The following is a 21,017-nucleotide window of genomic DNA, read 5'->3' on the forward strand; positions in this document are numbered from 1 at the left end:
CCCCCATTAGAATTAATTGGACAGGGGTCCCGCCCCGCAGCCAGAGCTCTCTAAGGAGAGTCCTGCTCTCCGCCCTATCTTGGAGATGCCAGGGAAGGAACTTGGAACCTAGATGCTCTTTCCCAAACCTGTGGGGCCTCCCACTCATTCTTCCACGCCACCCAGAGAGAGTAGGGGTGACAGAGTGGCAACCTCCATTGCTGCCCTGTCACCTGCTTAGGCAAGGAAGGAGCCTCGGAGTAACAGTAGGAGAGTGGGCATGCCCTCAACTCCTGCCTGTGGCTTCCAGCGACATCTGGTGGGCCACTGTGTGAAACAGGATGCTGGACTAGATGGGCCTTGGGCCTGATCCAGCAGAGCTGTTCTTATGAGCCTCTGTGGCCTCAGTTCACTCTTTCACTCACTCTAGAAAGGCATCATCTCATACTGTGTGAGAAATGGCAATGGTAAACCCCCTCCTGTATTCTACCAAAGAAAAACCACAGGGCTCTGTGGTCACCAGGAGTCGACACTGACTCGACGGCACACTTTACCTTTAGGAAGCGCGATGTGATAATTGAGCTGCCCCAATGGCGAGGGCGGAGACACCTGCTTCATACCCTTGTCGCCTGGGCTGCTCAGGCGTGTATAGAATCCTGAGTTCAGAAAAAAACAACTCAACGGCACACTTTACCTTTACTTTTGTGAACAGCCCACTTCAGCAGAAAATCCTTTGAGCAGGATCTGGTTGAAGCACAACAAAACCCTCAATTTAAAAAAAAACCCTCAAAAGCATTCTAAATTTTTTGAAGGGACAGTAATATATGAAATGGAATTTTTATAGTATGAAAGGAAACTGCAGTGCCTATTAAGTCCTTGGTTAATGGTGTCAGTTTTTCTTACTGAACTCCTGTTCAGCTATTTCTCATTCCATTATTACCCAAACATTTCTGCTCCTCTTCAAGCATTCACTGGCTCTGATTTTGCATATGCTTAAACAAAGTTCTAAATCAAGGCCTAAAAATATTACTACAACTATACGCAATAGTCTAACAAGGCAGCTTTAATGTTCATAAACTCTATACAATTTTAACTATCTTTGTTTTATTACTTTCAAAGTGAACAACTTTTGTGAAAGATTAACAATATGAAAACAATACATGGTACATGAAGTCAGGCAATTTAATAGTTTCACATGCAGTTTCCCCCCCCCTTCAGGTCATAGAAGAAATAAGCCTTAGCACACAACTGGAACTAAGCCAAACTGAAATCCACAATATTTACTTCCAAGTTAAAAGGTTGGCACTCTAAATGGAATTTATACCACAGGCCAAATATTGGTTTTATCAATAAGGATAGAGAGTGTTTAGAGGCAAGCACTATTAAATGAAGGTGCTCTTAAATACTTTTAAGGGCTGATGCCACTGTTTGCAATTTTCTTACATCAATGAGAAATCTTAAACGTTGCTTTTATATGTAGCAGGTTTCCCATAAGTAGGCTTTTGCTCAGGAACTTGGTCTATTACCACGAGTACTAAAGCATTTGAATTTCCTTCTTCATAGTTTTTGGAGACCTGTTGACAACTGTCACATTACCCTTGCTCTTTAAAATCAGAATTAGACAATTTATTGGAAAAAGGTGTAAGTCACCTATGCACAATTGACAATAGTTTATGTAAAAATCAAGCTATAATGTAAATTTCAAGTTATGTCCCTATAGTTTAATCATGGCTGCGCCAAATGGTTATGAATTCGAGTATTTAAAGTTAAACTGCTGGACCTGTTATGCCAGAGTAAGATCATGCAAAAAGGTTCTTCTTAACGTAAATAGATTCTGCATCAGTTCCACATAGAATACATGATCCTAAAACATCTAAAGTATTAACAGATAATGTGGGATTCGGAATTAAATTTGTGATCTCCATGCGGTCTTTAGTAGGATCATTGCTTAGCCAGGCATTTATTATATATTCATTAGCTGCACTGTGAGAAAGAAATGTAGTGCTTCGCCCACCTGAAAGACAAAGAGTAAACAGTTATTAGAGTAAAACCAGAAATACATAGGGTGGGTTCACACAACCAGGTGGGAAATATGTAAATTGCTGGGATGTGAGAGCACGCTCCTAGCGGGTGTGACATCTAAACCCGCCCAATTCTGGTTCCTGCATCAGATTCCCAACACTCAGCTGAGATTCTCCACCCAGCTTCCAGATCTCGGGTACAGGAGTCAGGAAAATCTCAGGACTTGAGCGGGTTTAGAAGCCATGCCTGTTGAGTGTGTGCTCATGTCCTGGCATTTTGCTTACATGTCTCCCATTTCCAGACCAGCAGCTGTGAACCTGCCCATAGTATTCTGCATATCGGATATGATGCTTTACACTTAGTCATGTAATTTGCAGAAAATAGGCTGGTTCATCAAGCGACCTATGGTTTGCTGTCTCGTGAATGCTACTTGAGTTTTGAACCTGTGTACTCTCTTCTCCTCCCTCACTGTGCATATCCAGGAATCCTCATTTATTAAATCATAGATTCGTAAGTCAGCCAAACTTGGGAGCTGTGGTTTAACTTTGGTGTAAAAACACTGGACGACACACAGAGCCAGGAGTCCATCTGTGATGAGTCAATAATGCCTTGTCACAGGTGGAGGGGAGGGAAGAAAGAGGAGCATGCAGGCTTGCAATTCTCTGCAGCCGTGTTCCCAAAACAAATAAGCCTTACTTTATGATCATGTGTACCCAGCTAATGTGATTAAAGAATCTGGTTTTGTTGCCATCATCCCAGAAGTAGTCTGTTCCTACCACTTTAACAATGGCCCTTACCTTTACATTTCATGAGACTTCAGTACAACTAAAATGCAAATGTAGAGTAGCAGCAACAGCATGGACAGATCTATTGTTTTAGGAGTAGATATCACATACTGCTTCTCTCTTCCACGCTGCTCTAAGGTTTCCCTTTTTCAGTTCAGCAATTAGATGTCAGTAGCTCTGTCTTGAGGCTCTGCACCTCATGGTATCCTTGCATAGGGGATCTCTTCCACTCACTTTTCCAAATTTGAACCTCTGTCTCTAGCTCGTAAGCATGTGAGCATTTCCTCCAGCTGAACCAACACTTCACTTCCTTCACTAGATGTGAAAGCTACAGTTAAGACTTTCATTCCCTGAGCAGTTAGTATTTGTGGACACACAACTTCACAATAGCATCAGCAATTAGCACCAGATACTGTACTGTGACCACCATAGAACTCCTTGGAGCATTTTAACAATAGGGGCCGACATCCAATGTGCTAGGGTTTTCCAGCCCGCAAGAAGTGGTTTTTGAGGGGCAATCTCCTCTTCCCTCTGCAGCCACTTGTGCCTCAAAATTATGTCCCTGAGGACTGGGGTACTTTTAGGGACATAGTTTCATGAGGCACAGGCAGCCACAGAGGGAAGTCATCTTTCCCCTTCCGCGGGACAGAAACCCTGGTGCAGGCACAGGCAGCTTTAGAGGGAAGAGAGGAATTCACCAAAGTCACCTCTGTCCCCTTGCAGGACAGAAATCCTGGCGCATCAGTGCAAAGTAGTCAGGATGTTGGCCATATTCTATGCATTTCCTACTTCACTCCTTTCCCCATGAAGAACAGATGTGGGGGAGGGGAGGAGGAAAATAATTCAATGCCTCTCAAAACTTTGACTAGTATGCTAGTTTTTGAAGTTGGTTGGTATATGCCAGAGACATTCAAGTTTTATTCCTTGCATCTTAGCAAGCGACATATGATACAAACAGAAAATGTCAAGTTAAACCAATTATACATTGCAATATTCACAACGTTCCACCAGCTTCTGAAATTTTAACAGAAACTCTCTAGTCTGCCAACATCATAAGACACATTCCAGCTACTTGAAGTGTGAAGTAAACATTACCTGTATGAAGAAAAGGTTTTCTTTCAGACACATTAGTGGAAGCATCCCAGTGCCACAGAGATCCGTCCTCTGAACATGTGAACAGATGATCAGGATTGGAAGGATGAAAGTGCACTTCCCACACTGAACAAGTGAACATATGTATGTATTGTCATATATACTTGTCGACAAATGACAAGTCACGTTGCATAGTATGCAGACATAGCATAAATGCTCTAACCTTTATTAATATATGCAATGAATTGAAGGTAAGCCAAAAAAGAGAACAGAAGCTTAAGGTTTTTTTTAAAAAAAGTGAGCTTCTAAAATATATAAAACTAGCTGATCCAGCATAGAGCATCTGCACCCCTAGTCCTCCCACCCCCACCGCATTCTTCCCACCTGCCCCTCTTCTCCCCACAGCCGCTCACCAGGCCCACTTGCCATTCGCAGCCACTGCTGCTGCCCGTCATTTGCAGTTCTGGCCACCTGCCTATCAGTCGCGGCACCCGCCGGTCATGACCAGCTGCTATTTGCAGCTGCCCGTCTGCTGGGCCCACCCACCAGTCGTGGCTGCTGCAGCCACTCCGGTCGCCCGCCCACTCGGCCCGCCCACCAGTTGCAGCCGCTCTGGCTGCCAGTCACGGCTGCCCACCTGCTGTTTGTGGCCACCCATCTGCTGGGCCCAGTTGTAGCCACTCTGGCTGGCTGCCTGCCAGGGCCACTTGCCTGTCCGCCAGCTGCCCGTCTTCTCCCTGCCCCCCCCCATGGCAGCCAGCCATTCTCTGGGCCACCCCCCCCCCGCGGTCCTGTCACTAATCGGCAGCTCTCTTGCAAGAGCTGCTATGCATGAGATTAGTGACGGGTGCGCCTAAAAGAATTAAATATATAGAAGATAGATGGTTTTGTAGTTCATATATTTAACTGCTGTAATTTTGCACTGAGAACCCGTGGGGTTTTTTAAAAACCGAAAAGAAGAGAGCAGGAACTTGAAAGGGTGAAGGCTTTCCCGAAACAGCAAGTGTGGGGCGGGGCAGTCTAAAAGCTCCAGGAAGAGAAAGCAAGGCAGGGCGCAGGCTTTCGATTTCATTTTCAACAGGCATCATTCAAAACCAAGGGCTCTAAACAAGTGCAGGTGCTTGCTGTGGGTGGGTTCTTGGTGCAAAAATATGGTATACACTTGTAAACAGATTACTTGTAATTCCAGTAGCCACAGAAGTGTGACAGTTAATGTATAAACTTGCCCCAGCTCAGTAGAAGTAGCAGATTTTTAGACAGCTTTCACCAAGTGATTTCAGATGTTGGTGTTTGCACCTCTGCAGTTAGTGATTTGTTTTTATTTTACTGCCCTTTGCAGAAAAGGTTTGTTTAAACTAGGCTTGAGCCCGAAACATTTCGGCAGCCATTGAAAAGGCTGCCAAAACGTTTCGGGTGGTGGGGGCGATTCGGCGTTTCGGCGCCGGCGGGGGTAGGGCTTTAAGGGCGGGGGAGAGTGTACTCACACACACCCCCGCCGCATTTCCCCCGCCGGTGCTCTCGGAATTAGAAGCCCCTCGGGACGGCAGCGTTCCTCCCTGCCGTCCCGTTGCCCCCGTCGGCCGGAAGTCCCGTTCGCACGTGCGCCCGTCATGCGCGCGTGCGAACGGGACTTCCGGCCGACGGGGGCAACGGGACGGCAGGGAGGAACGCTGCCGTCCCGAGGGGCTTCTAATTCTGAGAGCGCCAGCGGGGGAAATGCGGCGGGGGGGTGAGTACACTCTCCCCCGCCCTTAAAGCCCTACCCCCGCCGTGCCGAACAACCTTTCGTGCACATCCCTAGTTTAAACAAAGCACTGTTGAGTATTGTAATTTTCCTTTGTGGGCTGTGCAAATGGGAAAATGCCAATGTATCCCAAGAAATTTACTAGTATGATCCTTCCTCATACAGTACCAGTGTCCGCAGGGATTCCCACAAAGCTCAGTTTTTCTTCTCTTTGAGCACACGTGTATGGATGCACTGCAGAGCAGTCCAGAGTTGGGAGGTCTGTGCACACTTCCTGTACGGATGGAGATGTAAGATGTATGCACAGACCTCCAATTCCCAGGCCAACCTGGTATACATATAAACATATGCATCAAGGAGAAAGAAAGATGCAGGACTACACTGAACCCAAAGGGGATCCCTCTAGGAATGAACACTATTATTATTATTATTATTATTATTATTATTATTACATTTATTATTACATTTATAATAGTGAAATGTAATATATATTACATTTACTATGCCCATGCGGGGGGGGGGGGAGACTATATCCATAGCTAAAATCATTACATTAATAAGGACCCAGAAGATACCTGTGCCTTTTTAGGTACTTACATTCTGCATCATGAGCATTTAACAAGAATACTGGCATGGTGCCTTGTCTTACATCCCAAATACTCAACATTCCATCTTGGCCACCTGTAGCTACAATGTGCTGTTGACTGGGATGCCTGTCAACACAGTGCAGTGGAATTCTCTCCCCTGTCCTACAAGGAAAGAAGAAAATCAATACACAAGAACACTAATTGAACTAATTATTGTACAGCTGTAGTATTTGGATTTAATAGCATTGATCCTCTGAAAATGAAGTGCTTACATTGAAAGTATTTGTGAAGGTTCATTTCCTTGTTGTCTATGATCCCATACTTTTAGCTGACCAATTGAATTAACTGTTACAATCTCAGTTGTGCGAAGACAAGTTACTGCATGGAGTGTACTGCTGTCAGCATTGTCTACAGGAAGTTAGAAAAATATTCATAGTAGCAAGTTCATTGAAAATATGTTATCACTTTATAAACAATTTGTTAACATATACTGCCCACTTCTTGCAATGTTGAAAGAGAATGAAATGTTAGTACAACTAAACAACTAATGAAAGTATAAACCAACCAATAGTCAGAACTGATTGGCACAAAAGGAAGAAAAACAAAGTAGGATCAAGCCAGCAATTACAAGTTGTTTCCATGAGATCTTTAAGAATTGAACCATCTACTTTGTGCAGTGGTGGGAGAGGCTGGACAGCCATCAGTCAGCAATGCTGTAGCAATTTCTTGCTCTCAGTAGGAGGCTGGACATTTGAGGTCCACCTCTAAAATTCTGTGATTTTAAGTGTACATTGCCATAACTGTCTCCAGTAAACAATGCAAGAACTTTATTTGATCTATGCATGAGAGAAATGTCATGAAAGACTCCATATTGGTTCATTATATCACCATTTCAGAGTCAAATATCTGCAGCTTTAAGACTTAAACCAAGAACAAAGTATTTGCTAATTAGATACCAACTTTATCATAATTCAAGAGCAATTAACTATGTAGAAGTTAATATACATGTTACTGGCTGTATTAGCTTTATATTTAATTTGAAGCCAGTTTCTCAAAAGCTAAATCAGCATTAACACAAAATAATTGACATGTGCTATCATTTAATATACACAAGCTTTGAAGAAAAGAACTGAGTAATACCAATTTTTAATTGGGCATTCCCCATGAGTTGCCACTTTTTTTCCTTTTTAAATATAAACTATTCTTATCCCTCTCAGCACAGACCACTTGTAGGAGACCAAAATAGGAAATATTTGTGCAACATTATGTTGCAAGGCTTTCCGGCCAGGGTTAGCAAGACTGTATCATCCCTCCTTGTTTTGTCAAAAAGGCTTGCACCCCACTGTGGTTGGGACCTTGTAGTACAGTCTAGACAGGTAACTGCTGCTCTCATCTCAGATCCTATTTTAAAAGCACAATGGTGCACACACAGTTTTCTGTTCACTAGTAAAAATAAAAAGTATGTTAATATTTGGTTGATTAGTATCTAAAGTTAGTGTACTGACTTCCATTGTTAAAGGACGTTATTTTTTATCCTTTTCTTCATGTGATTATTTTCCTTGTTTGTATAGGACTCAAAGAAACACATATAAGAAGTACTTTCTTAAATACTGGAAGCTACTAAAAACAGAGTATGTCCTCCTTTTAGTGATGTGGAATATGGTAAAAAAGTTATTTCACCATCTGGTGGAAAAGAGGACCAATTACCATTTGAGAGTGGGAGTCAAAGCCATAGGCCTTTTGTATGTAGGCCCAATTATGAAAATGAAAACAGCTGTGGCAAACAGTCCTTTTACTCTAGTTATTGAGAGAGAGCTGCCAGTTATTTAATGCACTATTTAGTCATAGTACTGAAATTCTGAAAACTTTTCTAAACACTCAAACATTTTAGGTTCGGTACTAAAGAAACCTGTGGTCCAAGGGTTGGGGCCATAGTTCAGTGGCAGAGCATCTGATTTGCATGCAGAAGGTCCCAGATTCAATTCCTGGCTTCTCCAGGTAGGGCTGAGAGTGACTCCTACCTGCAACCTTGGAGAGCTGCTGCCAGTCAGTGTAGACAATACTGAGCTAGATGAACCAATGGTCTAACTCAGTATAAGGCAGCTCCCTATGTTGCTATGGAAAGCTGCCCAAAGTCACACCCAGTGAACTCTCTTAATTTTTTTCCATCTGTGTGCAGAATGAGTTTTGTTCTGGGTGGTATCTATCAAGGTGTGTGAACACATGTACATTGAGGATGGGGCCTTCCTGATTCAACATGAGCAGGAAAAATTAACTGAGCAGACATGAAAAAAAATATGTACGTGTGAGCACATGCCTTAGAGTCTAAGGCATGTGCTCACTAGAGGGAACACTGGTCACAGCTATCTGATCCTGGCTCAGTGTCTGCTTAGCCTTAATCTAGTTGGGGTCTATACATTAAGCAATATTATAGACTCCAATAGATGGATCTGTTTAAAGCATTGTCTATAGTTTCATAATAGTATGTACTCTGGAAGTATGACAAAGATATACTGGCATGGAAGGTGTTGAGCATGGAAGGTGTCGAACAAGTACAATTGATTCTACTTTTATCCTGTTTTTTAAAAAAAGAAGAAAGATTTTATAACAGTATCAGTACAAGTGATCAGGGCCTGAGTCTAAGAGACTTAATTGCCTACCTATGGTACGTACAGCTTCCTTACGATCAGCTGTGAACATATTTATTCTGCCATCTTCACCAACAGTAAAAATGTCAGGGCTATTGCAGATTATCCCAGTGCATGATGCACTCCCATTGGATGAATCATAGTGATGTGCATTCTCCCATTTCTGGCTTAGAGAGAGAGTCTATAAAACAAAGTGTAAAAATCAAAACACCACCCTATGTGAAAAAGTGCAGTGGCTGAATTTTAAATAGAAGATTTCTCACAATTTCAAAACTCAGAGATTACTGGGGGGCTTTATCAATTACTACCTTCAATGTAACTCAACTACAGGTTTATTGTTAACACAGAATAGATTTTGACTTTACATTTTGTGTACAAAGGACATTTTTAACATCTGGTTTGGTCCTTGTCCTTAAAATATCAAATCAAATAATGTGTGTATGTCTCTGTTTCAGCCTCACAGATTTGTGTGGGGTGGGGGGGAAACACCACCTACCTGCCATCCAACATGTCTTGTCTGCCTATCCTCTATAATAAAGAGCCAGGGTGTGCGCCCGTGTCTCTACGCCCGTGTCTTTCTCAGCCGTTCTGGGCATGCGCGGAGCAAAGATACGGCCGCAGGCACCAGGCGGCCATGTTGGCTCCCGGTCTGGGAGAAGGAGAAGAGGGGACCGGGGAGCAGATGCGGCACTGGCGGGTCCAGCCCAGCCACGGGGATAGGAGAGGCGGCGGCGGGTCTGGCCCGCCCGCCAAAAAGAACAGGGGCAGCGGCGGCCGCAGGGAAGGGAAAGACGCCGGGGGCCGGCGGCCATGAGAAGTGCAGCTGGAGCCAGGAAAAGAAGGCAGCTGGAACAAAAAGGATCGAACGGGGGGGGGGGGGCGGTAAGGAGCAGAGAGACAAGGCGGGGAAGCGAAGCACGCACTGCGCCTCCTCCTCGGAGCCTGAAGAAAAAGAGTTGGGGGGGAGAATTGGCGGAGCGCCTCCCGCCCAGGACCGCACATCGGCTCTCCTGCACCGCTCACCTCCCTAGAGCCGGTCACGGAGGTGCTGTAGACCGTGAGGCTGGCCATGGTGCTGGGTTCGTAGCCACTCCCTCTCTGCTCTGGCTGTGCTGGATGGTGGGGAGGAATCTGCTTCCTTGCCAGCCCCACCCAGCATGTGATTGCGGAGATCAATGGGTCCGGCAACGGCGGGCATGCAGGCGAGCTTGCACCGGAGCAGCCTGACGCTGTTTGTGCAGCCGCGGCATGGAAGGGACTGGGGAGGGCAGAGGCAGCAGCGGCAGAACCAGCCCAGCCGCTGAAGCGGCCGTATGGAGCCAGGCGGCCATGTGGGAGAAGGGAGGAGGAGAAGCCTTAATTGATAAGTATTTAAAAAGCTTTTAAGATGCATATCAATAAAAAAAACTTTACATAAACATTAACACTTACAAAGTCAAACTGTAAAAGATGTAACGGAGACACAGATCTAACAGACATATCTACACAACCCAACTAGCGCCCGTTATTTTAACGGGCTTAAAAATACTAGTAGTCATATAATACTGATTGTAAAAATCAGTGAAATAAGAATTGTATGAGAAACACACAGCATTATGCAAATAATAAGTATGAACTGTGAAGATTAAAATTTTAAATGTAAAGTCATAATCTGTATATTGACTAATCATTTTCATTAAGTAGCAAGGGTATCCAGCAAGCCTCACTATGATCGATTGGATTTACTCCCAGGTAGGTGTCCTGCCAGACTTGTATTCAGTAGGTGCCCTCAACAGTGCAGGTTTGCCACTATCCATGTATGTCTGCTAGCAAATCTCAGCACTGACATATGATCTTTGATGCTGCAATGAATTCACAATTCTGAAAAGGTGTTGGGGTATCATCTGCAGAGATTATGCTTCTTTAGAAACAGAGATCAGCTTTCCAATATGTTTTTGTCCAAGAAAGCAAAAGGAAAAGAAATCATCATATTTAATGGTTTTCATGTTTAACTTCCTTATGCCTTGGTCATTCTAGATGTTCCAATTGCCCTAAAAATGACTGGTATAATTATCAGAATAGTTGAAAACAAATGCCATCTATTTACTTGACTATTTTGATGATGCCGGAATATGGTCACACTGCCTGTGGATGAAGCAGCCACAATTCTCTCCTGATCCAAGAACTAAGGGGGGATAATTAAAAACTTGTTAATGATTCAGCCATGTTAATATCACATTCAACATTGAGACAGATTTAATTAAGCAAAGTGTACAATAGTCCCATATTAGATTTCCCAAATAGTACGTTAGGCAGAGCTTCCTTTCCCATTAAAACAAGTACAAATGAACAAACAAACCAAACAAGTACAGTACTTTGCAACTTTGACTGAGGGGACATATACCTTGCAATCTCTTAAAAGCCATTCTATAGCAGTTTTACCTCCATATCCATAACATCACCACTGTGTCGAATATCACATAGTAGACGCAATTCTCCATGACATTCCACATTTGGGTTCAAGCCTCCAAAGTCTCCAGCAAACCAAATGGAAAGCTTATTTTCCTGGAAAGTTTACAACAAATTTATATGCCAGAATATGGAACGCATTTTTGCATAGAAACCTATTAATTACTTTCCAGTAGTTATATCTTCACTTGACATACCAAACTCGAAATATATTCAGAATCATTTTAAAGAAATTATTTCAGCATTACAAATTCCACACACAGGTTGGCATTAAAGGTAAATATGGAATGCATTGCTACTGTTTGCACGCACCAGACACATGAGAGAGACTACAATAAACTGCCAGATTTTTATTTTTATTTTTTAGTACCTACTATTCTAAACTATACTACTGTGGTGGAGGACTTGCTGGAAACTGATAGCAGAGAATTTAAAAACTTCTTTTCTTCTGTGAGTTTTCTGAACAGGCACCATAATGGCACAGAAAGGGAGGGGGAGCAGGGAAGGAAAGAGAAAGAGAGGACACCTCTATTGAGATTCATTTCCAAAAGCTAGTTATTAATATTAATGCGGGCTCAGGGCTGGTTATTCCCAATCCCGTTCCTAATGCTCGGACTGATATCATTTATTTAGTTCAATTTCTGTTATGCCCATTCCTCACAGCTCAGGGCAGGTAACGTTTAAAAACAGTCACCACACACACCTAAAACAAGATACTACCCAATTAAATTAATTTTTTTGCATATGCTCTTAATTCTGGCCGTCTAAAGAGGAAAGATCTTTTCCCCCCGGCCCCGGAAAACTGGAGAGAGACACTTTAACGGATCTCCAAGGGAAGAAAGCCCCACAGCTGAAGGCAGTTGCCAAAACCCTAGGTGCATAACCAAAATCCTGAAGACAAAAAGAGAAACAGCCCTTCCTGTGGCGCGAAGACTGGGTGGGAAGGGGTTCATGGGGTGAAACTAGAGAGTCGAGGGATGTCGCACAGCTTCTTGTTTTACCTCGTTGTCCCACGAGCCCGTAGCGAAAACCTCGGGCTGTTGCAAGGCCGTGGCTGACAGAGGCCGCCAGCGAATCTTGCTGACTTTCTGGGATACATACATACCAACAGACCCCTCCATGCCTGCAAGAAGTACAGTCCCGCAGCAGCTAGCCTTGACTCTACCGGGTTTCAAACGCACTTCCTTGATTGGTTAGCCAGAGTCACGGGAGAGACGGCAACGCAAAGAGGACAAACGTTCTATAAAACTACGATTGCGCTCAGAGCGCTGTTCTCTCTTGGAGAGATTGCACTCTAGAGAGGAGTACCGCGAGATGTTCCTTCAAGCAACTAAATCGCCACCTCAAGGCAGAAGGACTTTTGTAGTTTTCCTAACTAGAATTATAGGAAACATTGAGACGGAAATATCTCTAGGTATTTCACAGGTGAAAAACCACTCCGCTCCCCATATCACTATTTAACAACCCACATTATTCAAGATATACAAGTAGGCTATTCCTGGAGGTTTCCCCAGTCGACATTCTTCACAATATCAAGCAATTAAAACAGTTCAGGATTGCTTTCAGTAGTTACCGGGAGATTAATGTCAGTCCCTGAAGATTGCAGTCCAATCTGGAAGACCTTGTCATGACCGATATGGCTAGATATATCTCACTGTCTCTCTTCTTGGCCATCATCCCATTATGCTCCAACAATGAATTTGCAATATTGTATAGTGCATTCATTCATTGGTAGAGTACATGTTCAATAGGGCTCATTTACAGGTAAGCATGCATGGGGAAAGTTGAAGGAAAGAGAAGAAGAGGGCAACCAGCAAGCAAGGTGGATGGACTCCATTATGACAGCAATGAATGCACCACTGAGAGACCTTAAAGGCCAAGTTGAAGACAGATCATCCTTGAGAGAATCTATCTATGTGGTCCCTAAAAGTTGACACCGACTTGATGGCACTTCATCAATCAATCAATGCATGGGATTGCAGCCTTGTAACTGAATATGGTATTACTTTCAAGTAAATATACACAGGGTTGCACTGTTAAATACCTTGCTGATTTCTTCTGCTTTTTAAAAAAATTGTAAACACACTAAATCTGACAACTTTAGAATTCATCTCATGGATTCTCCTTTTTGTCGCACAGCATCTAATTTATTAGGGGTCTGTGTGGATGATAAATGCAACTAAGCAAATTCAGCATTATTTTAGGTGGGGGGGGGAGAGAGATTGACCTACAGGTTTGAGAGAAAAAGAAGGCAGCACACACCTATAGAAAACAAATAAATGAAAATTAGTACTGCATCAGCAAAGGGCAGTATTGAAATAAAATGCGACAAGAGTGCTGGTCTGTCCTCACTGTGTAGGACAAGAAAGACACTTAGTTCAACAAGATTTTTCCCAGATAAGTGTGCATGGGATTATAGAGTGCCATGCATGTTTATTTAGCTCCAAGTCCCACTGTGTTTAATGGAGCTTAGTCTGTGATAGGCATGCCTAAGGCCATGGGGCCAAAAGTTGCAGGTCATTATGCACATCCAAAGGGAATCTATATTAGCTAGTGGGTTTAGTCATACCTAACCATGCATGGGATTGAGCATGGGATACCAAGTGATTTTTTGGCAGTCACTCTGCTCTCTGTAAAACCTACATGAAGGAAGAAAATTTCTGCATATCCATTCTAACAAACACTACTATGCTAATCTTGAACATTTTGCTGCAGTATAGTACCACGTAAAAAGAAGCAAGCCACAGCAGCACTGGAGCAATATGAGGGGGTATAATAATACACACTCTTTACAGCAGAATAATATTTCAGGTTAGCAAAGCACCATTCAAGAAACTACCAACACTTGCTAGTTTTTTAACACAAGCTTCAGATTCAATAGAATAATAAATAAATAAATATAGGTACACACTGAATATATGAAACTGCCTTGCAGCAGTTGGAGTCATTGGTCCATCTAACCCAGTACTGTTTAATGGGTGGTGACTTTTCAGGGTCTCTAGCAGAGGCCTTTCCCAATACTTGTTACCTGGTCCTTTTAACTGGAGAGGGCAAGATTGAACCTGGAACCTTATGGATGCAAAACAGGTATTCTTCCACAGCCCTCAGGAGTCTTTTACGTGTTTCTCCTTTCCCATCCAAAGCATTCATGAGCATGTGTGCTTAAAGTTCCAGACAGCCAGATCAGAGTGTGTGTGTGTGTGTGTGTGTAGTAAGTAAGAAAAACTTTATTTCGGTCGTAGACCAGCAATACAACAATATTAAAATAATAAAGATAATAAAGATAATAATAATAATAATAATAATAATAATAATAATAATAATAAGAAGATGATAATATAAAATCAGACATTTATATGCATTTGGCATATTATATAACAATATTTGGCCACAATATGAATAACATCCGAATTAGGATTAGTGAGCAAATAGTTTAAATAAAAATCCTCTCCATGACCCGGAAAATTAATCAAAAGTGGGGCAATTTGTTGGCGTCTTATGTCTCTGTAATATTCACAATGCAGTAAAACGTGAGCAGTTGTTTCAGCGTTACCAGATCCACAAGGGCATAATCTTGATGTGTATGGTATACCCCGGAATCTCCCATGGAGCACAGCTGTTGGGAAAGCATTTACATGGGCAAGTGTTAGAGCTCATCTAAATTTTGGAATTAAGATGCTACTTAAATATGTAGCAGGCTTGAGCTCGGTGCACTGACTACCTATGTAAATGCTACTCGGTAACTTTGCATGTTCCATCTGCAACTCCACGTCATGGATACGTTGCACAATTTCTCTTCTGGCCTGATCGAAACCAATCTGATAAAATCATCATGAGAGAATCCCTATAATAGTAATATTTCTGTAATTGCCAATTTCCATTTGGATTTAAAGGAGTCTTCCAAAATTAAATGTACTAAGCTGACTTTCGTGAAAACCAATTTTAACCAGTAAAGTATGATAGATCTCCAATAGCATGATTCAAATCTAACCAGACCCACCTCCCTTCTAATAACAGTATTTGGGACACAACACGGCAGCTATAATATAGTTCTTATGAACTTAGTTTGAAGTGTTTCTAACGGAGCAAAATTACTAAATGGGCCAATTGTGCACCATACATTATCTGAGGATACACTTTGGCCAATAGTAATTTTATTGCAACAGGGATATACAAAGCTCCCTGTGAGAAATAAAATGATTCGATTAGATTAATTGATAATTGGGCGCTCTGAATGTTTTTGATGCGCAATACGGGAACCAGATGAGTGGAATACAACGCCTAAGTATTTATAAGATTGAACTTGTTCAATTGTATTCCCATTCATGTGCCACATATATCTCTTTGGCTGTTTAGCAAACACCAAAACTTTTGTCTTTTGGTAGTTTACCTCTATCAGCTCACTGTTACAAAACAAACTTAATTGTGCTAGTGCTGGACGTAGTCCTATGGGCGTCTGGGATAAAAGGATCATATCGTCTGCATACAGCAGGACTGCAATGTGTTTCTGTGCCAGTTTTGGAGGATGCATAGACATGTCAGATAAACAGCTCACCACTGAGTTGATATAGATGTTAAATAAAGTAGGTGCCAAAATGCAACCCTGCTTTACCCCTCTACTAGTTGGAACATCCGACGTTAAAAAGCCATACTGGTTACAGCGGACCCGCAATGTTTCTCCTTTCCCATCCAAAGCATTCATGAGCATGTGTGTTTAAAGTTCCAGACAGCCAGATCTCTGTGTGTGTGTGTGTGTATTTACGACCCATGGTCAGCTTACAAATCAACTAGAAATGGTAGAATAAAGGAATCCTACAAGAGGCTGACAGTTGCTAGAAAGTAATAAAATATCAATCACATACAGTACCAATCAAAGACTTAACTAGCAATTGCTAACAATAAAATATATAAACTAAAAATTCAGGAAGAACATACGCATGAAATAAAAAACTGACATAACCACATAGCATTAGAACAAAACTTCGCCACCTTATATGTAATTGATGGAGATTGATCTGCCGGAAGATAAGAAACACAAAAATCTTCTGAGCATCCTGGAAAGGGTGCCAGACAAGGAGATATCAGGGAGCGTCTTAACTCTCTGTAAAACAGGCAATGGAACAATACATGTTGGATGGTTTCAATTTCCCTATAACCACAAGGGCAGATTCTATTCCCTAGGTATACTCTTTATTCTCCCTGCCAGGACAGCCAACGGGAGCATGTCATACTTTGCTCTAAAGAAAGGCCTGAGATAGCGTGGGTTCTCTAGGGTATACAGATAAGTAGTGGGACCCCTGACAGCAATGCATAAACCCAGCCTCCTTCTCGAACATTCAAGGATCATGGAAAGCTTGTGTTGATTTTCAATATCCAGGATTCTCTGCTTCAGAGCCTGTAGAGCTTGATTGTGGCTCAACAAGACCAGATAATCCAGGGGAAATTCCAATGAAAGAATTTTAGCATGGATTGCCTGGGCCCAGGAAGACTGAAAACTATCAGCCAAAATCCGTCCCTAAGGAAAGAAAGTTTATCCTAAGCCAAAATGCTAAGATCAACATCCAAGCTCTAGCCTCAATTCTCAGAACACCCAGATCAAATCTCAACATCACAGAAGCACATCTTGGTGCTCTTAGTACTGCTCTAAGAAATTTATTTTGCACAGCTTTCAGGAGTTTATAAGAAGGATAGGGGCCCAACTGTGCGCCATACAGTAACTGACTCCTAGCTTTGGCCGCAAACAGCTTGAGAGTTGCCGGTATGATTTCCTCTCCTCCAGTATAAAAAAACCCTCCGTATAGCCAGAGAACTTCTCTGAGCCATCAATGTAACGTATTCTATGTGAGCCTTCCAGGTCCCTCTGGCATGCAAAACCACTCCCAGATATTTATAGGTATAAACCTGCTCAAGCTGATGATTATCTATCGACCATTGTAATAGTCTGGATCTTCTCACGAATACCATAACCTTCGACTTCTGATAGTTAATGGAGAGCTAGTTAGTTTTACAATAGAGAGCCAGACATTTCAAGGCTCTTCTGAGGCCAACTGGCGATCTAGCCATAATGGCAGCATCATCTGCATATAATAGTAGAGGCATGCTTACTCCTGCAATAGATGGAGAGTGGAAACTAGAGTCCTGTAAACAAGGGGCAAGATCATTAATAAAAATATTAAAGAGAGTAGGAACTAGAATGCACCCAGCCAGATCAGTAATCTTAAATGTAAACCGTCTCTGTAAACTGTACACGTAAACGTCTCAGTAAACCGCCCAGAGACGTAAGTTTGGGGCGGTATAAAAATGTTTTAATAAAATTAACATAAATAAAATAAATAATAAAGCTATCTTTTTATTAGGAAGAGTGGGAAGGAAGACCAGCCCTCTCCTCAGAAGTAGAATTCTTAAACTCCTTCCCAGAATAATCTGTTTTTCAACAAGAGAGTTGGAGAAGGGAACCAGCCCTTCTCTATGGGGAGGGTGGCCAACTCCTCCCTCAGATAAAAAGAGGATCCCTGAAGGAACCCCTGACCCAAAGGCCAGCCCAAAAGCCACCGCTCATGAGGAGCTGCAAATGTGTAATAAGTATTTTTGTCAAAAACATCTAGAACACACATAGACCACTCTCTCGTTAGTGCACCCCCACATGAGAGGTTTAGGCACACCTAAGTGCATACAACTGGATTGTTAGTCTGCAGCCAGAGGAGAAACAAATTAGACTGGTTTTTAAAAAACACCAAATATTAAGGACCTTTCAAATTTATTTTTAAAGAGACATCTTTGCTGTAATACCTCATCTATGCTCATGCCAGTTCAGCATGAATATAAGGCAATATTTTGTCTCCAGCAAATGAATGCAGGGTAGCTTCCTGCAAGATCATTGTGCTTCTTTTAAAATATCCTGTGCTCTGTGCTTTAAAATTTGTACTCTGTCAGCTCTAACAAAAGGTTAATGAAATGGTGGGGCACAACTGGTGGCGGAATAAAGCCTTGCTAGCAATTTCCACTTAAAAACAACAACACCAGGGGGATATAGGAGCATTCACACACTTGTATGATAGAGGCAAAAAAGACGATCTACAAAAATTCTTTAGAAATTTACAAGACAGAATGGCCACAGAGAAGAAGAGTTTTATCACTCATAATTTACAATGTTACAGGTACCTGTGATTTTAGTGCAGCCACATTCCATACAGGATTCACAACTGCACACTAGCAGCGGTGAGTGAGAAAAAAACAAAACAAAAATATTGAGTGTGAGGTCTGAGGAAATGAGATATCTCTGCAACAGGAACATCATCCTGAGGAATTAGGTCTTTGTCCCTTGCAAGTTGTTCTAGTAAGAAATAATCTGTCTACTTTCCTTTCACTATCTCTACAAGTGGACTAAATTAGGTTCAAATCGAGGTCCACAAGTTAGATCTCTTATGCCTCAAATGTTCACGTGTCCGCCATCTTGGACTGGGGTGGATGACATCATTACAAACGACACTATTGAAGTGTCCCTGTGTGTCACTCACTAGAGCTGTAGCAAATTGGTTCAAATCGGTTAGGTGGTTCACAAATTAGCCCACTTGCACCTCAAAAGTTTACGTGTCTGCCATCTTGAATTGGGGTGGATGGCATCATCACAAACTATACCACTGAGGTGTCACTGTGTGTCACTCACTACAACTGTACCTCATTTGGTTCAAATCGGTTATAGACAGTCCACAAGATAGCCCAATTACACCTCAAACTTTCATACGTCCGCCATTTTGAATTGGGGTGAATGACATCATCACAAATGACACCATTGGGGCATCCCTATGTGTCCCTACAGCTGTAGCAAATTTAGTTCAAATTGGTAAAGTGGTTCACAAGTTAGCCCACTTGTGCCTTAGAGGTTTACACATCTGCCATCTTGAATTGGGGTGGATGACATCATCAACTATGCCATTAAGGTGTCCATGTATATGCTTACAACTGTACCCGATTTGGTCCATATTGGTCCAGGCGTTGTGAAGTTGATGAGCGGGGACACACAAATGGACACATGGAATGCCAGGTGATCTCATAAACCTACTGGAAAGCAGGCTAATAAAAATTGTGTATTCTTTGCCTGGAAGGAAAAAAACAAACATCCAAAAAATCATAAGAACATAATAACAGCCCTGCTGGACCAGGCCCAAGGCACATCCAGTCCAGCATCCTGTTTCACACAGTGGCCCACCAGATGCCTCTGAGAAGCCCACAGGCAAGAGGTGGATGAGGTCATGCCCTCTCTCCTGCTGTTGCTCCCCTGCCATTGGTATTCAGAGGTATCTTACCTCTGAGGCTGGAGGTGGCCTATAGCCACCAACTAGTAGCCACTGACAGACCTGTCTTCCATGAATTTGTCTAAGCCCCTTTTAAAGCCATCCAAGCTAGTGGCCATCATCACATCCCGTGGCAGAGAATTCCATAGATTAATTATGTGCTGTATGAAAAAGTATGTCCTTCTGTTGGTCCTAGATTTCCTGGCCTTCAGTTTCATGGGATGACCCCTGGTCATGAGAGAGGGAGAAATTTTTCTCTCTGTCCACTCTCTCTATTCCATGCATAATTTTATACACCTCTATCATATCTCCCCATAGTCACCTCTTTTCCAAACTAAAAAGCCCGATGCTGTAGTCTTGCCTCATAAGAACAGCCCTGCTGGATCAGGCCCAAGGCCCATCTAGTCCAGCATCTTGTTTCACACAGTGGCCCACCAGATGCCTCTGAGAAGCCCACAGGCAGGAGTTGAGGGCATGCCCTCTCTCTTGCTGTTGCTCCCCTGCTACTGATATTTAGAGGCATCCTGCCTTTGAGGCTGGAGGTGGACTATAGCCCTCCGACTAGTATATAAAGAAGGTGCTCTAGTCCCCTGATCATCTTGGTTGCCCTCTTCTGCACCTTTTTCAGTTCTACAATATCCTTCTTAAGATACAGTGACCAGAACTGCATGCAGTACTTCAAATCAGTATAAGGGCATTATAATATCAGCATTTTAATTTTCAATCCCCTTCCTTGTGGGATTCTGTGAAGTTAGCACTGTAGTCAATTTGCTCTCCAACATTAAGCTTTAAAACATACCAACTGATCCGCACAATATACTTGTGACATATTCCGAAATTACTACACATTGAACAGTTTTAATGGTTACGAAGTTTCTACTACAAAGAAGAAAACAAGAAGATTCTTACAGATCTCAATGTTTATGTTCGAAAACAACTCAGAATCAAGCACAGGCATTAGAAATAACGGTTTCCACAATAAGTTGGTATTCTTGGTAATAAACTGGCCTAAGTTTCAAAGATGTAAAAGATATCTTAGGCATGGTAACGACGTGCATGACGAAGCCGGTGGTGCAATCACACGACGGAAAGCACACCAGTCTACATGTATGTTGTGGTGGCTCCAGATGGTTGGTAGTGGACATCGCGGCTCTGAAAGCCTTCTTCGAAAATTCAGCACTGCCCGAAGAATCCACCCATACCGCCACACTGCAAATGAGCCTTTCAGATTGGACTGGGTCACGGTTATAAATAGACAGAAACAAGACTCAGTCACATGGTTCTGCTTAAAGGCACAGGCAGCTTTCCCAAACTCTGTCACCCCGCTTCAGCCTCCGCCAAAACCATCCCAGGAACTCCGGCTCCCGACGATCCGCCCCTCCGTCGCCCACCAGCCGAACTGGGTTTTCTCCGGCTCG

The 21,017-nt window shown here is 42.7% G+C and overlaps 1 protein-coding gene across 3 annotated transcripts; it reads right to left on the bottom strand.

The window, feature by feature from the left end:
• Nucleotides 1-1,027: 1,027 nt before the first annotated feature.
• On the bottom strand, nucleotides 1,028-20,912 carry NUP43 (nucleoporin 43). Of its 3 annotated transcripts, XM_053292225.1 has the most exons (9): nucleotides 20,509-20,912; nucleotides 19,274-19,403; nucleotides 11,279-11,401; nucleotides 10,944-11,021; nucleotides 8,870-9,038; nucleotides 6,482-6,617; nucleotides 6,220-6,371; nucleotides 3,882-4,004; nucleotides 1,028-1,993 (listed from the first exon to the last, which is right to left on the bottom strand). In XM_053292225.1, the coding sequence occupies exons 2-9, from the start codon at nucleotides 19,337-19,339 to the stop codon at nucleotides 1,779-1,781; spliced, it is 1,062 nt and encodes a 353-aa protein (XP_053148200.1). In that variant the 5' UTR covers nucleotides 19,340-19,403; nucleotides 20,509-20,912; the 3' UTR covers nucleotides 1,028-1,778. The 3 variants fall into 3 exon arrangements, with proteins under 3 accessions (XP_053148200.1, XP_053148208.1, XP_053148191.1); XM_053292233.1 differs by lacking the exons at nucleotides 19,274-19,403; nucleotides 20,509-20,912 and adding an exon at nucleotides 12,411-12,659; XM_053292216.1 differs by lacking the exons at nucleotides 19,274-19,403; nucleotides 20,509-20,912 and adding an exon at nucleotides 12,307-12,648.
• Nucleotides 20,913-21,017: the final 105 nt, after the last annotated feature.

The sequence above is a fragment of the Hemicordylus capensis genome, chromosome 1, assembly GCF_027244095.1.
Source record: "Hemicordylus capensis ecotype Gifberg chromosome 1, rHemCap1.1.pri, whole genome shotgun sequence".
Lineage (NCBI taxonomy): Eukaryota > Metazoa > Chordata > Lepidosauria > Squamata > Cordylidae > Hemicordylus > Hemicordylus capensis.